This window comes from Salvelinus alpinus, chromosome 2, assembly GCF_045679555.1.
Source record: "Salvelinus alpinus chromosome 2, SLU_Salpinus.1, whole genome shotgun sequence".
Lineage (NCBI taxonomy): Eukaryota > Metazoa > Chordata > Actinopteri > Salmoniformes > Salmonidae > Salvelinus > Salvelinus alpinus.
This window is the reverse complement of record NC_092087.1, coordinates 28,205,647-28,220,617: the sequence shown is the minus strand read 5'-3', so window position 1 is coordinate 28,220,617 and position 14,971 is coordinate 28,205,647. Positions and strand designations below refer to the sequence as shown.

The window sequence follows — 14,971 nt, the reverse complement described above, 5'->3', positions numbered from 1 at the left end:
TTTTTTTTTTCAGGTTTTTGCCTGCCATATGAGTTCTGTTATACTCACAGATATCATTCAAACAGTTTTAGAAACTTCAGAGTGTTTTCTATCCAATAATAATATGCATATATTAGCATGTGGGACAGACTAGGAGGCAGTTCACTCTGGGCACGCTATTCATCCAAAGTGAAAATGCTGCCCCCTATCCCTAAAAAGTTAAAGACGGCATCCTAGTGGATGTTTGCTGCACATGTCTAAGTCTTTTCTCAGGCTTTATTATAGCTTATGGACACTGCATGGTAAGTTTGCCATTGTATTGCTGTCATAGCTTGGAAAGAGTAGCATTCATGTGTCACACTCTGTCTTAACCAGATTGAGCGGTTGCCTGTAATGATGGACAGCCCAAAGAAGCTGCATGAGCAGCTCTCCTCTGACCCAGACAAGACCCCTGTTAGTAACCCCACCAACACCACAGACTCTGAGACAGAGGAGCTGACCCCTCAAGGTAATAGAGGTCATGGCTGGAGTGATTAAAGCCATGCTATTTGACTATAAACCCCATAATGGACTTTCTAAATACTAACAATTCAGATGTAAGAGATGTTGTTGATCTACTATTTTGATTTGCACACAGAATTAAAAGACCAAGAGGTTTCAGATGCCCCCAAACTGAGATGTGAATTCTGTGGCTGGGTGGACTTTGCCTACAAATTCAAGGGGTCAAAACGGTTCTGTTCCATGGTGTGTGCGAAAAGGTAAGTCGCATTTGATGGGCCATTTCTATGCTTTGACTGGGTTATATCCCTTAGTGTCAGAGCTTCTCAGTAGTGTTGTCTTGGGATGGTAGTTGCCATAACAGCTATTATCGTTGTTGTGGAATAGGTATAATGTTGGGTGCACTAAGCGGATAGGCCTCTTCCGTCCAGAGAGGAGCAAAGCATCCAACCGCTGGCGCAGAAGGTCACACAACAGCTGCCGCCAGAGTGTCGAACCTAAGAAGCAGGTAGGATCCTCTCCTACTTCTCCACTGACAGGACAGCTCTCCTGTGAATTAACATCCTCCCCTCAGTGACACCAGGGCTGACTCATGGGTTTTATGTTTCAGAAGCTTTCCCCTAAACCTCAGCAGACTCAGGGAGGTTCAGTGTCCTCCCCGCTCCCCTCCCAACCCAGCCAGGAGGAGTCCAGCCCCTGCTCAGACATGTCTAGCTATGAGGAGCCTCCGTCACCCCTGTCAGGAGCCAGCTCAGGTCCCCCAGCACCCCAGGCGTTGTCACACCAGGCAGGGAGAGGCTCAGACCAAGAGGCCCCCCGAGGCAGAGAGCTGCCACTCCTCACTCAGCACTTCCTGCCCAACGACCCCACCAAGTGGAATGTAGAAGAAGTCTATGAGTTTATCCACTCCCTTCCAGGTCAGTCTCATACAAACACTACATGACCAAATGTATTTGGACACCTGCTCATGGAACATCTCATTCTAAAATCATGGGCATTAATATGGAGTTGGACCCCCCCCCCTGCCTTTTGCTGCTATAATAGCCTCCACTCTTCTGGGAAGGCTTTCCACTAGATACTGGTACATTGCTGCGAGGACTAGTGAGCCATGAGCATTAATGAGGTTGGGCACTGATGTTGGGCAATTAGGCTTGCAGTCAGCTTTCCAATTCATCCCAAAGGTGTTCAATGGGGTTGAGGTCAGGGCTCTGTGCAGGCCAGTCAAGTTCTTCCACACCTATCTCGACCAACCATTTCTGTATGGATCTTTATTTGTGCACGGAGGCATTGTCATGCTGAAACAGGAAAGGGCATTCCCCGAACTGTTGCCACAAAGTTGAAGCACAGAATCATCTAGAATGTCATTGTATGCTGAAGCGTTATTTCATGTCACTGGAACTAAGGGGCCTAGCCAGAAACATGAAAAACAGCCCTAAGCCATTACTCCTCCTCCACCAAACTTTACAGTTGACACTATGCATTGGTGCAGGTAGCGTTCTCCTGGCATCCGCCTAACCCAGATTCGTCCGTCGGACTGCCAGATGGTGAAGCATGATTCATCACTCCATAGGACGTGTTTCCCCTTCTCCAGTCCAGTGGTGGCGAGCGTTACATTACTCCAGCTGACGCCAGGCATTGCGCATGGTGATCTTATGCTTGTGTGCTGCTAATTTTTGTCTTGTGGAAACCCATTTCATGAAACTCCCGATGAACAGTTCTTGTGCTGACGTTGCTTTCAGAGGCCGTTTGAAACTCTGTAGTGAGTGTTGCTACGTGCTTCATCACTCGGCGGTCCCATTCTGTGAGCTTATGTGGCCTACCACTTTGTGGCTGAGCTGTTGTTGCTTCAAGACGTTTCTACTTTACAATATCAACACTTACAGTTGACCGTGCGGCTCTAGCAGGGCAGAAATTTTATAAACTGTCTTGTTGGAAAGGTGGCATCCTATAACTGTGCCATGTTGCAAGTCATTGATGTCTTCAGTAAGGCGAATTGTCTATGGCAGTGGTTCTCAATCCTGGTCCTGGGGATCCAAAGGGGTGCACATTTTTGTTTTTGCGCTCGCACTACACACCTGACTCAAGTCATCAAAGTATTTTGATGAGTATCATTTGAATCAGCTGTGTAGTGCTAAAAAAACATACTACGTATGTTATGCCTGAAGCAAAAACAAAAATGTGCAGCCTTTGGGTCCACAGGGCCAGGATTAAGAACCAGTGGTCTATGGAGATTGCATGGCTGTGTACTCGATTTTATACACCTGTCAGCAATGGGTGTGGCTGAAATAGCCGAATCCACTAATTTGAAAGGGTGTCTACACACACGTGTGTATGTATATATGTGTGTGTATATATATATATATATATATATATATATTAGTGCATTTAGTTAGGCCTACACCATAACTACATTCTTCTGAAGTATGTTGTAGTAGTGATAGTATACTTATTTCCGCTCTGGGGATGAATAAAGTCTATTCATTCGTCAGTGGATTGTCTAATGTAGACAGTGTTCATGAATTGTCTTTGAAATTAGATAGTTAAATTATTAGTCACATGCGTAGGTGTAGACCTCACAGTAAAATGCTTATTTACAAGCCCCTAACCAACAATGCAGTTTAAAAATATATGAATAAGAAATAAAAGTAACAAGTAATTAAAGAGCAGCAGTAAAATAACAATAACGAGACTCTATACCGGGGGGTACCAGTACAGAGTCAATGTGCGGGGGCACCGGTTCGTCGAGGTAATATGTGCATGTAGGTAGAGTTATTAGTGACTATGCATAGATAACACAGAATAGCAGCATTATTTAACTGGTTCACTGTGGCTTGTTGTTCCTAGGCTGCCAGGAGATAGCAGATGAGTTCCGCTCGCAGGAGATAGATGGGCAGGCCATGCTCCTACTCAAAGAGGACCACCTTATGAGTGCCATGAATATTAAACTGGGACCTGCACTTAAGATCTACGCACACATCAACATGCTCAAAGACTCTTAGCCATGATGGGTCGATATAGTGCTGGTTTGTTGTATGTTTTTGTATGTCTGTGTATGGTGTGCGAATGAGTGCATATGTCTGTGTTTGGTGGGAAGGAGTCACACTCTGGGACAAGACAAAACATGTCGCTATCGCACTGATGACTACCTGACCTCTGCACTACCATCTTTCATCCCACCTTTGGATTGGCTACTTCACGGTACGTTTAGCCATGGCCTGCAAACAGACAACTGATCATCCCTTTGGCTGTCAAAAAGAATAGTTTACAATAAATTTAATGGACTGACTGCCTTAGAATAATGGCACTAATAGTGCTAAAAGCACTGCAAGGATACATTTGAGTCTGTTTGAAAAGAGAGATGTGGGTATATCTGAAATACTTTCTCCTGAGATATAATTGTGAATTTAATTATCATTGACTGCATATGTAGTATGTTTCTTTTGGTGCTGATCTGATGTTATTGACAGCCATACATGTACTTTGTGTGTCCTGGGACAAATGAAAGCCGTCGCCAGTCTGAGTCTTATCCAACAGATGCTAAGCTCTATTTCATAATGATCACCAACTATACACATACATACACTGCATGGCCTTTGACTTTGCTCAGAGCAGTTTACGCTATGCTTTGAGACATTGATTTTGGTTTGTGATATTGATTTTGGTTTCATGTACAAAATCGTTATTTCCCTGTACATTATACTGGTTTAGAAGACACACAACCTTTTTTCAAAATGTGATTTACCAAGACATGCCATACCTTATTTATTTCTGGGTCAGATTTCACGTCCTGTGAGATCTTCTATGACAGTATGTGTCAACCCTACAATCTATGGGTTGACCCTAGTGGCGAAAAGACCACTAGAAACTCACTGTCGACATTCACCATCATACCTCTTACTCCACTAGCACTTAAAATTATTGGTTATATTCTCTTTAGTTTTAATTAATACAACCAAAATGACTTGATTGGGTCTGAAATTCATAAGTTAGGTTTGTTTTGAGTTGTTGAGCTATTTCGCTCCTGAGAAAGACTTAGTTCTGTGTGAGTCTAAAGCTGCCTGTATTTTCCTTTAAATTATCCATAATTGTTATATGAAAATCAAGTATTTAGAAATATGCAAACATGTAAATATCATGGCTCGAGGGAAGTGTCTTTTTAGTGTTTTTATAAAAATCTTGTTTACTTGTGCTTGTCATGTAATGAATGGTCAATTGTGTTTAATGTTTTGTTTGAGAATACTTTGTCAAATGCCTGTATTTATCAAATAACTGATTTTGTTACGCAACATTTTTCAATGATAAATAATCTGAAACAAGTTATTTGTCTTTTTGTGTAAAAATCTATATGTTCTAGAGTTTGATATTATGGCAAGTTCAGTACAATAGCAAGATCTTTTCTGAATTGCAGTTCTTTACGGAACTCTGAAAGATCCTTCGTCCTTCCTGTATCTTAACATGAGTATGTATTACATTAGTTAAGTGTACATTGTAACATATACTGAAGAATAATATAAAAGCAACAATTTAAAAGATTTTACTGAGTTACAGTTCATATAAGGAAATCAGTTAATTGAAAAATTCATTAGGACCTAATCTATGGATTTCACATGACTGGTAATACAGATATGCATCTGTTGGTCACATAACTCTTTTTAAAAGATAGGGGAGTGCATCAGAAAAACAGTCAGTATCTGGTGTGACTGCCATTTGCCTCATGCAGCGCGACATCTCATTCGCGGAGTTCATCAAGCTGTTTATTGTGGCCTGTGGAATGTTGTCCCACTTCTCTTCAATGGCTGTACGAAGTTACTGAATATTGACGGGAACTGGAACACCCTGTTGTACACGTTGATCCAGAGCATCCCAAACATGCTCAATGGGTGACATGTCTGGTGAGTATGCAGGCCAGGGAAGAACTGGTACATTTTCAGCTTCCAGGAATTGGGTACAGAACCTTGCGACATGGCGCAGTGCATTGTCATGTTCAAACATGAGGTGATGGAGGCGGATGAATGGCACAACAATGGGCCTCAAGATCTCATCACGGTATCGCTGTGCGTTCAAATTGACGTTGATAAAAAAGCAATTGTGTTCGAATTCTAGTTTATGGCTCCTGCCCATACCATAACCCCACCACCACCATTGGGCACTGTTGAGAGCAAACCGCTTGCCCACGATGCCATACACCTGATCTGCAGTTGGGAGGCCGGTTGGGCGTACTGCCAAATTCTCTAAAACGAGTTTGCTTATGTTAAAGAAATGAACGTTCAATTCTCTGGCAACAGCTCTGGTGGACATTCCTGCAGTCATCATGTGGCCTTTTATTGTCCCTAGCACAAGGTGCACCTGTTTAATGATCATGCTGTTTAATCAGCTTCTTGATATGCCATACCTGTTTTGGTTAGGGATTATTGTCTTATTTCACTGTAGAGCCTCCGGCTCTGCTCAAAATGCCTCAGCTAACCTTCTTGTCCCACCTCCCACTCATGTGGTGACCTCACCTGGTTTAATTGATGTCTCTAGAGACAATACCTCTCATCGTCACTCAATGCCTAGGTTTACCTCAACTGTGTTCACATCCTACCTTACCTTTGTACATTATGCATTGAATCTATTCTACCGCTCCCAGAAACCTGCTCCTTTTACTCTGTTCCGAACGTACTAGACGACCAGTTCTTATAGCCCTTAGCCGTACCCTTATCCTACTCCTCCTCTGGTGATGTAGAGGTTAATCCAGGCCCTGCGGTGCCTTGCTCCACTCCCATTACCCCAGGCCCTATCATTTGTTGACTTCTGTAACTGTAAAAGCCTTGGTTTCATGCATGTTAACATTAGAAGCCTCCTCCCTATGTTTATTTTATTCACTGCTTTAGCACACTCTGCCAACCCGGATGTCCTAGCTGTGTCTGAATCCTGGTTTAGGAAGTCCACCAAAAACCCTGAAATTTCCATCCCTAACTATAATATTTTCTGACAAGATAGAAGTGCCAAAATGGGTGGAGTTGCAATCTACTGCAGAGATACTGCAGAGTTGCAATCTACTGCTTGCTGTTTGGGGTTTTAGGCTGGGTTTCTGCACAGCACTTTGAGATAACAGCTGATGTAAGAAGGGCTATATAAATAAATTTGATTTTGATTTGAGATAGCCTGCAGAGTTCTGTCATACTATCCAGGTCTGTGCCCAAACAATTTGAGCTTCTACTTTTAAAAATCCACCTTTCCAGAAACAAGTCTCTCACCATTGCCGCTTGCTATAGACCACCTTCTGCCCCCAGCTGTGCCTTGGACACCATATGTGAATTGATCGCCCCCCCATTCTATCTTAAGAGCTTGTGCTGCTAGGTGACCTAAACTGGGACATGCTTAAAGCCCCGGCCATCCTACAATCTAAACTTGATGCCCTCAATCTCACACAAATTATCAATGAACCTACCAGGTACAACCCCAAATCCGTAAACACAGGCACCCTCTTAGATATCATACTAACCAACCTACCCTCCAAATACACCACTGCGGTCTTCAACCAGGATCTCAGCGATCACTGCCGCATTGCTTGCGTCCATAATGGGACTGCGGTCAAACGAACACCCCTCATCACTGTCAAACGCTCCCTAAAACACTTCAGCGAGCAGGCCTTTCCAATCGACCTGGCCCGGGTATCCTGGAAGGGCATTGACCTCATTCCGTCAGTAGAAGATGCCTGGTTATTCTTTAGAAGTGCTTTCCTCATCTTAAATAAGCATGCCCCATTCAGAAAATTTAGAACCAGGAACAGATATAGCCCGTGGTTCACTACAGACCTGACTGCACTTGACCAGCACAACAACATCCTGTGATGTACGGCATTAGCATCAAATATCCCCCGCGATATGCAACTTTTCAGGGAAGTTAGGAACCAATATACACATGGAGTTAGGAAAGCATCGGCTAGCTTTTTCAAACAGAAATTTGCATCCTGCAGCACAAACTCCAAAAAGTTCTGGGACACGGTAAAGTCCATGGAGAACAAGAGCACCTCCCAGCTGCCCACTGCACTGAGGCTAGGAAACACTGTCACCACCAATAAATCCACAATAAATGAGAATTTAAATAAGCATTTTTCTACGGCTGGACTTGCTTTCCACCTGGCTACCCCTACCCCGGTCAACAGCCCTGCACCCCCCACAGCAACTTTCCCAAGCCTCCCCCATTTCTCCTTCACCCAAATTCAGATAGCTCAAGTTCTGAAAGAGCTCCGAAATCTGGACCCCTACAAATCAGCTGGGCTAGACAATCTGGACCCTCTCTTTCTAAAATGATCAGCCGAAATTGTTGCAACTCCTATTACTAGCCTGTTCAACCTCTCTTTCGTATTGTCTGTTCAACCTCTCTTTCGTACCCCCTTCTTCAAAGACACTCTAAACCTAAACTGCTACAGACCTATATCTATCCTACCCTGTCTTTCTAAGGTCTTCGAAAGCCAAGTTAACAAACAGATTACCGACCATTTCGAATCCCACTATACTTTCTCCGCAATCTGGTTTCCGCGCTGGTCATGGTTGCCCGTCAGCCACGCTCAAGGTCCTAAACGATATCATAACCGCCATCGATAAGAGACAATACTGTGCAGCTGTATTCATCGACCTGGCCAAGGCTTTCGACTCTGTCAATCATCACATTCTTATCGGCAGACTCAACAGCCTTGGTTTCTCAAATGACTGCCTTGCCTGGCTCACCAATTACTTCTCAGGCAGAGTTCAGTGTGTCAAATCGGAGAACCTGTTGTCTGGACATCTGGCAGCCACAGGGTTCAATTCTCGGGCCGACTCTTTTCTCTGTATATATATATCAATGATGTCACTCTTGCTTCTGGTGATTCTCTGATCCACCTCTACGCAGACGACACCATTCTGTATACCTCTGGCCCTTCTTTGGACACTGTGTTAACTAACCTCCAGACGAGCTTCAATGCCATACAACTCTCCTTCCGTGGCCTCCAACTGCTCTTAAATGCAAGTAAAGCTAAATGCATGCTCTTCAACCGATCGGTGCCCACACCTGCCCGCCCGTCCAGCATCACTACTCTGGACAGTTCTGAATATGTGGACAACTACAAATACCTAGGTGTCTGGTTAGACTGTAAACTCTCCTTCCAGACTCACATTAAGCATCTCCAATTCAAAATGAAATCTAGAATTGGCTTCCTATTTCGCAACAACGCATCCTTCACTCATGCTGCCAAACATACCCTCGTAAAACTGACTATCCTGCCGATCCTTGACTTCGGCAATGTCATTTACAAAATAGCCTTCAACACACTACTCAGCAAATTGGATGCCCCATATACTACCCACCACTGCGACCTGTATGCTCTCGTTGGCTAGCCTCACTTCATATTCGTCGCCAAACCCACTGGCTCCAGGTCATCTATAAGTCTTTGCTAGGTAAAGCTCCGCCTTATCTCAGCTCACTGGTCACCATAGCAGCACCCACCCGTAGCACGCTCTCCAGCAGGTATATTTCAATGGTCACCCCCAAAGCCAATTCCTCTTTTGGCCGCCGTTCCTTCCAGTTCTCTGCTGCCAATGACTGGAACGAATTGAAAAATCACTGAAGCTGGAGCACCAGCTGTCAGAGCAGCTCACAGATCATTGCACCTGTACATAGCCCATCTGTAAATAGCCCATCCAACTACCTCACCCCCATATTTTTTATTTTTTTTGTTCCTTTGCACACTAGTATCTCTACTTGCACATTCATCTTCTGCACATCTATCACTCCAGTGTTTAATTGCAAAAAAAAAAAATGTTGCCACTATGGCCTATTCATTGCCTTACCTCCCATATCTTACGTCATTTGCACACACTGTATATAGACTTTTTTCTCTAGTGTGTTATTGACTGTACATTTGTTTATTCCATGTGTAACTCTGTGTTGTTGTTTGTGTCGCACTGCTTTGCTTTATCTTGACCAGATAAAGCAAAGCAGTGCTTGTTCTCAACTAGCCTACCTGGTTAAATAAAGGTAAAACAATTTTTAAATCGAAATACCTGTCAAGTGAATGGATTATCTTGGCAAAGGTGAAATGCTCACTAACAGGGATGTAAATAAATTTGTACACACATTTTGAGAAATAAGCTTTTTATGCATATGGAACTTTTCTGGGATATTTTATTTCAGCTCATGAAACATTGGACCAACACTGCGTGTTGCGTTAATCTTTTTGTTAAGTGTTATAACTGGATTATTTTGTCACACGTATCCTGTCCTCTAGTGGTGCTTAGAGGGTGGTGCTTGTACAACAGTTGAAGAATAGTTCAGTCAATGTCAAGTGGGTTTGAATCGAATAGGTTGGGGAATTGAATAGTTGGTCGAGTGGGTGCTCAATCACGTCAAGTGCGTGTTTAATTGCAAAGTCTCTCTTTCAATCATGTATACAATTGAATAGGATGTGTGACAGACAAATTATTTGGCACGACTTTTTTGTTGTTGTTTAGGAATGCAATATATGAACCTCAGGTTTCTAAAAAAGTAATGGGGGGGTAATAGTTCTTGAGATTACTTGATTCCTTTCTTACCACTAAAGAATGTATGACTCTGGCTTTGTTTTAGAGTAGGGGCCTGTTGCACAAAAGTAGAATTAAGACATCCGGGATAAATGACTCAGCTGAGCTCAATGAAGCCAAAACATGTGCGTCCAGGCTTAATTGGTTGCACAAAGACCAAGCCAGGATGAGCAGACACGGATTCATTAAGCCAGGTGAAACCAATCCTGGATAGGTGCGCGCTCACGGCTCACTCAAATAGACCCCGCCACAGATCACAGATTAACTGATTTACCATGGCAACTAGAGCCGCGTACTTTTCCCCGTCGGAAGCACAAATCCTCATGGAGGCATACGAGGAGGTAAAAGATATAATTAAGAAGAAAGGCAACACCGCCACAGTGATAAAGCAAAGAGAAAAAGCGTGGCAAAGTATTGCAGACCGCCTGAATGCGTAAGTAGTGCACAATTACACACTCACCGCTCCGCTGAAACATCACAATTACAATTCAAATATTTAATTCACATCTCCAAAAATGCAGTTGTACTGTAATTATGAAACGGTTAAATTTTTAATTGAAATGCACTGCAGATATGAGTGAAATTGTGTAAAGTAACTCCATCACACTGTATAAAGCTATGATACATTTTTTGATATTTTTACTGAAAACAAGACAAAAATACCAAATAATTTTTTGCAGTGTGACTCCATTAAATGTGTGTGTGTGTGTGTGTGTGTGTAGATTAAACATGAACGGGCCAAAACGGACATGGCAGCAGGTCAAAATCAAATACAAGAACATTCTGCAGAATGGTATGGTCCCTGACTAATATTTAACAAAGCACAAGCATATATTGTACCCAGAAGGTGCCTGCTCACACATTGTCTGTACTGTTTTAGCAGTGAAAAAGAATACCCACAGACAAGGCACGGGTGGTGGGTCACCAAAGGCTGACCTTACCCCAGCAGAGGACATGGCCTTGGAGCTAAATAAAGGCAGGCCCGTCTTAGAGGGGATCCCTGGGGGGAAAGAGACGAGCATAGGTTCCTCCCAAGATGCCACCCGCTTCATTCAAGGTATGTCCTTCCATCTCTACATGGGATACAACCACATTCATATTGAATCAATTTGGACTGTCTGACTTTGGTTTACCTATTGCCTTGCAGTGTCTGGCAGCACTGTGTTCCTGTTAGAGCCACCAGCACAAGCACCAGACGATGCTGATCCAGTGAGTACTCCATCAAAGGCATACTGTAGGCCTGGCATGTCTTGTCTACTAGCTTCAATATGAATCCGATTAAATGTGATAGGGTGAAGGCCCCAGTGCAGCAGCAACAGCACATGATGGAGACGATGATGAGGAGGAGACCATCTCTCTGGATTCCAGAAGGCATGAGGTATCATGTTAAGACTGTGAAAGTACTATTTACTCTACAATGGTGAGGAGTCCTCATCAAAATCAAAAAATCTAATTTCTTTTACAGGACCCAGATGCTATACAGTGGGAAAACCAGCCTGGCAACATAGTGCGTATTAATAAAAGGACACCACATCCTGCCAAATTCCAGCTGCGCTAATTGTATTGTGTTCACAGAGCTCACAAGCTATCAGAAAGTTGTATGGCAACCACCTCCGGCGCCAAATAGAACTGGCAGACATAGACATTCAGTACAAGAAGAAAAAGATGGAAAATCTTGCACTGGAGTCCGAAATAAAAAAGAGGACAATTAGGAAACTGGACCTTGAAATAAAAAAACTTGAGAGGGAGGTGAGATATGCCTTCAATGTACACTGTATGCTAACTGTAACACAAATGTATTAATCATTATTTTTCTTTCCTCCCCCAGCTCCAAGAAGATGACACAGCTCAAAATAAAAATTAGGTATATTCTCGTAAAGTCAAGTGAGCCATGACATATGAGCTCTTATTGTGAGCACACAGGACGGTGGCATCTTTCTAAGGTTTTTTTTATTTTCCCAGCAATCAGTACAACCAAGTCATCGTTATAAGGCATCGCCCTCTTTTGCCCACCCCCCCAGCACCAGGTGTGGCCACTAGCCTATATGAAGGCCCAAAATTGTGTGTTCCTTTCTGCTCTGACAATGGCATGCCCATTCGTGCGAGATGTGGTGGATGAAGAAGCACTTGTGCTGAGGAGAGCCTTCAGGCGAGAAAGGGTCTTCAGGGACCGGTTGGACCCACTGGCCTTCCCTGATGACCATCTATATGAAAGATACAGGTTTTCTGCAGATGGCATCAGGTATCTATGCAGACTACTGGGTCCCAGGATTAAGCACCGCACTGCACGGAGCCATGCACTGAGTGTGGAGCAAATGGTTTGTGTGGCCTTGCGCTTTTTTGCTAGTGGAGCCTTCCTGTACTCAGTGGGGGATGCAGAACAGCTGAACAAGGCCACAATTTGCCGCACAATAAGGAGTGTGTGTCTGGCTATCAAAGCATTAGCAGATGTCTTCATCTCCTTCCCTGGCCACAGAAGACTCTGTGACATCAAAGAGGAGTTCTATAGGATTGCAGGTAAGAGGATCTACAAATTACAGGACAACTGTTAACACATAGTAGGATACTCATTACTTTGTGTGACAGGTTTCCCCAATGTCATTGGTGCAGTGGACTGCACACACAAGGATAAAAGCCCCCTCAGGTGCCCATGAGGCCGATTTTGTGAATAGGAAATCCTTTCACAGCATTAATGTTCAGGTGAACATAACTTTTTGATATTGTCCATTGACGAACACTCTGCATTGCCAGTGATGTGCATTGATTGGTGTAATATTCCTCATCTTATGATTTCAGATGGTCTGCAATGCTGACTGTGTGATCAGCAATGTTGTGGCAAAATGGCCTGGCTCAGTCCATGACTCCAGAATCTTTCGGGCCTCTGAAATCTATCAGTGCCTATCACAAGGTAAGCCACACAACCCCTATTTATAACCATCATGGCTGTGTCAAGAATATCACTGTGTTTATGAGGTAGTAATGATGAGATTTTGTGTTGACAGGTGAATTCTCTGGTGTGTTGCTGGGAGACAGGGGTTATGGCTGCCAGCCTTTTCTCCTGACACCTTTCACAGACCCCCAGGAAGCACAGCAGGCCTACAACCATGCCCATGCCAGGACCAGGGCCAGAGTTGAAATGACCTTTGGCCTCCTGAAGGCACGCTTTCACTGCCTTCACAAATTAAGGGTCAGCCCTGTTAGGGCATGTGATATTACTGTGGCTTGTGCTGTCCTCCACAATGTGGCCTGCCTGAGGAAGGAGAGGGCCCCCAGAGTGCCACCAGCCATGGACTGGGACAATCCGGCAATCTTCCCTGATGACGACAGTGGTCGGCTGCTGAGGGACCAATATGTGTTGAATTATTTTAGTTAGTATGTGTGCTTTCAATTTTGGTTAAATATGTCCTGCGGTGGCAGAGGAATTTGGGTTTTTTTGGGTTCGTTTTTTGACGAATTTGGCCTCTTATGATGTTTGTGCGGTATACTGTGTGTAATACAAGGCTGCAGGGAGGCTACTGCATCCATTCATTTGTCTGTTCAGTTGATGTGTATGGATTTGTCCTGCATTTATTTTAGTGTGCAGACATGCAGGGTGTGTTATATACAGACCTTTGAATGTGTATGTATCATTTTGTATAATATGCTTGGATTCTGTGCTTTCCATCTTGTAGAGTCACTGTGACTTCAGTTTCGAAAGGAGCTGATGGTTTACCTGCTTTGTTTTGTCCTTATTCAATAAAGGAACATAATGTTACACATTGTGTTTTTATATTCATATGGAATGTGTATTTGTTTATATGACAGAGTACTAGGGCCACACTGAAGAAAAAGGATAAAGTCATAAATTTATGAGGCTGGTTCTTTCTGCAGAAAAGCTACATATTGTTTTTACAGTTTTGATACTTATGACAATGTGATACTTAATATTCTGGCACATCAGCATGTCTTTGTTTATGAAACCATACTGAAGTACAATTTCACGAAATGCCCCACATCTGTCATTTTAACAACTGTCCTCCTTTAAAACAACTGGTTACAATATTATGACTTGTGTTTTTTTCCCCTCTGTGGCCCTAATATTCTATCATTTTATATATAGCCTTATAGTCTATGGGAAACTGTAAATTATCTAATGATAGCAACATCATCTAAAAATCATTTTTTATCCAAAATCATTGAAATTAATGATCACAAACGTTTAAATAATAACAGTGGGTCTAGTTATATGTGATAACAATGTATAGTGAGCAGTGAAATAACTATTGGTTTCCATTTGTGGTGACTGCTGACTGACATTAGGGATGAGATTAAATAGATCCTGGAATTTAGCCTGGTCTGGAGCAGGCTAGCTCCACAGAATAAATCTCCATGGTAATTTATACCATAACATATCCTCCTGCCCCCTATCCATCTTTAGTGCAACCGGATTACGGATCAATTGAGCCAGGATCACCAAGATATCCTGGCTTAATCCCTTATCCTAGTTTTGTGCAACAGGCCCTAGGACTACCCATATGCCATTCACAGCAAGTTGCCATGGTACGTTCACACCTCTGGTATGCTTTCGTAACAAATTCAAAAAACGGACTAATATGGACATTTCCGGTTGTTTTACGGTTTCTATCTATTTCACTTTAGAAATAACTGTGAAACTGCACGTGCTTACTTTATTGTTTATTAACTCGTAGCATTATACATAAAAGCTCCTACTTGTCAAAACATTGCAGTTGCATTGCAAGGACAATCTCCGGGCTGAACTAGAAAAATACGGCAGGACACGCCCCTCTGTTTTGATTCAACCATGGAGCAAACCATCTGTCTGTGTATTATATTGACTTGAAACCAGAACATAAACCGAAAGGGCACTTTTTATGTTAAATTCATAAACATATTTATATCTCATATCTAGAGCATATCATTTTGTAGTAGGCCTATGCCTACTACATATG

The 14,971-nt window shown here is 43.0% G+C and overlaps 2 protein-coding genes across 17 annotated transcripts in view; both read left to right on the top strand.

Moving 5' to 3' along the window:
• LOC139557836 (polyhomeotic-like protein 2) overlaps positions 1–4,793 on the top strand; it is a 40,125-nt gene extending 35,332 nt beyond the window's left edge. For 9 of the 10 annotated variants that reach the window (XM_071373145.1, XM_071373137.1, XM_071373103.1 and 6 more), the window contains 5 exons: positions 355–487; positions 617–737; positions 865–985; positions 1,088–1,394; positions 3,322–4,793. In XM_071373145.1, the coding sequence (XP_071229246.1) occupies positions 355–487; positions 617–737; positions 865–985; positions 1,088–1,394; positions 3,322–3,476 (837 nt within the window). In that variant the 3' untranslated portion in view covers positions 3,477–4,793. The remainder of the gene's footprint in view (positions 1–354; positions 488–616; positions 738–864; positions 986–1,087; positions 1,395–3,321) is intronic. The other variant, XM_071373156.1, reaches the window with a different exon arrangement.
• A 5,201-nt stretch (positions 4,794–9,994) lies between these two features.
• LOC139557806 (putative nuclease HARBI1) lies at positions 9,995–13,776 on the top strand. Of its 7 annotated transcripts, XM_071373047.1 has the most exons (12): positions 9,997–10,455; positions 10,745–10,815; positions 10,903–11,079; positions 11,170–11,231; positions 11,314–11,400; positions 11,488–11,529; positions 11,598–11,771; positions 11,851–11,886; positions 11,985–12,539; positions 12,609–12,722; positions 12,819–12,930; positions 13,025–13,776. In XM_071373047.1, the coding sequence occupies exons 1-8, from the start codon at positions 10,298–10,300 to the stop codon at positions 11,884–11,886; spliced, it is 807 nt and encodes a 268-aa protein (XP_071229148.1). In that variant the 5' UTR covers positions 9,997–10,297; the 3' UTR covers positions 11,985–12,539; positions 12,609–12,722; positions 12,819–12,930; positions 13,025–13,776. The 7 variants fall into 7 exon arrangements, with proteins under 7 accessions (XP_071229126.1, XP_071229118.1, XP_071229140.1 ...); XM_071373025.1 differs by having other exon boundaries at positions 9,995–10,455; positions 11,598–11,886; XM_071373017.1 differs by having other exon boundaries at positions 9,995–10,455; positions 11,598–12,539.
• The last annotated feature ends 1,195 nt before the right edge of the window (positions 13,777–14,971 follow it).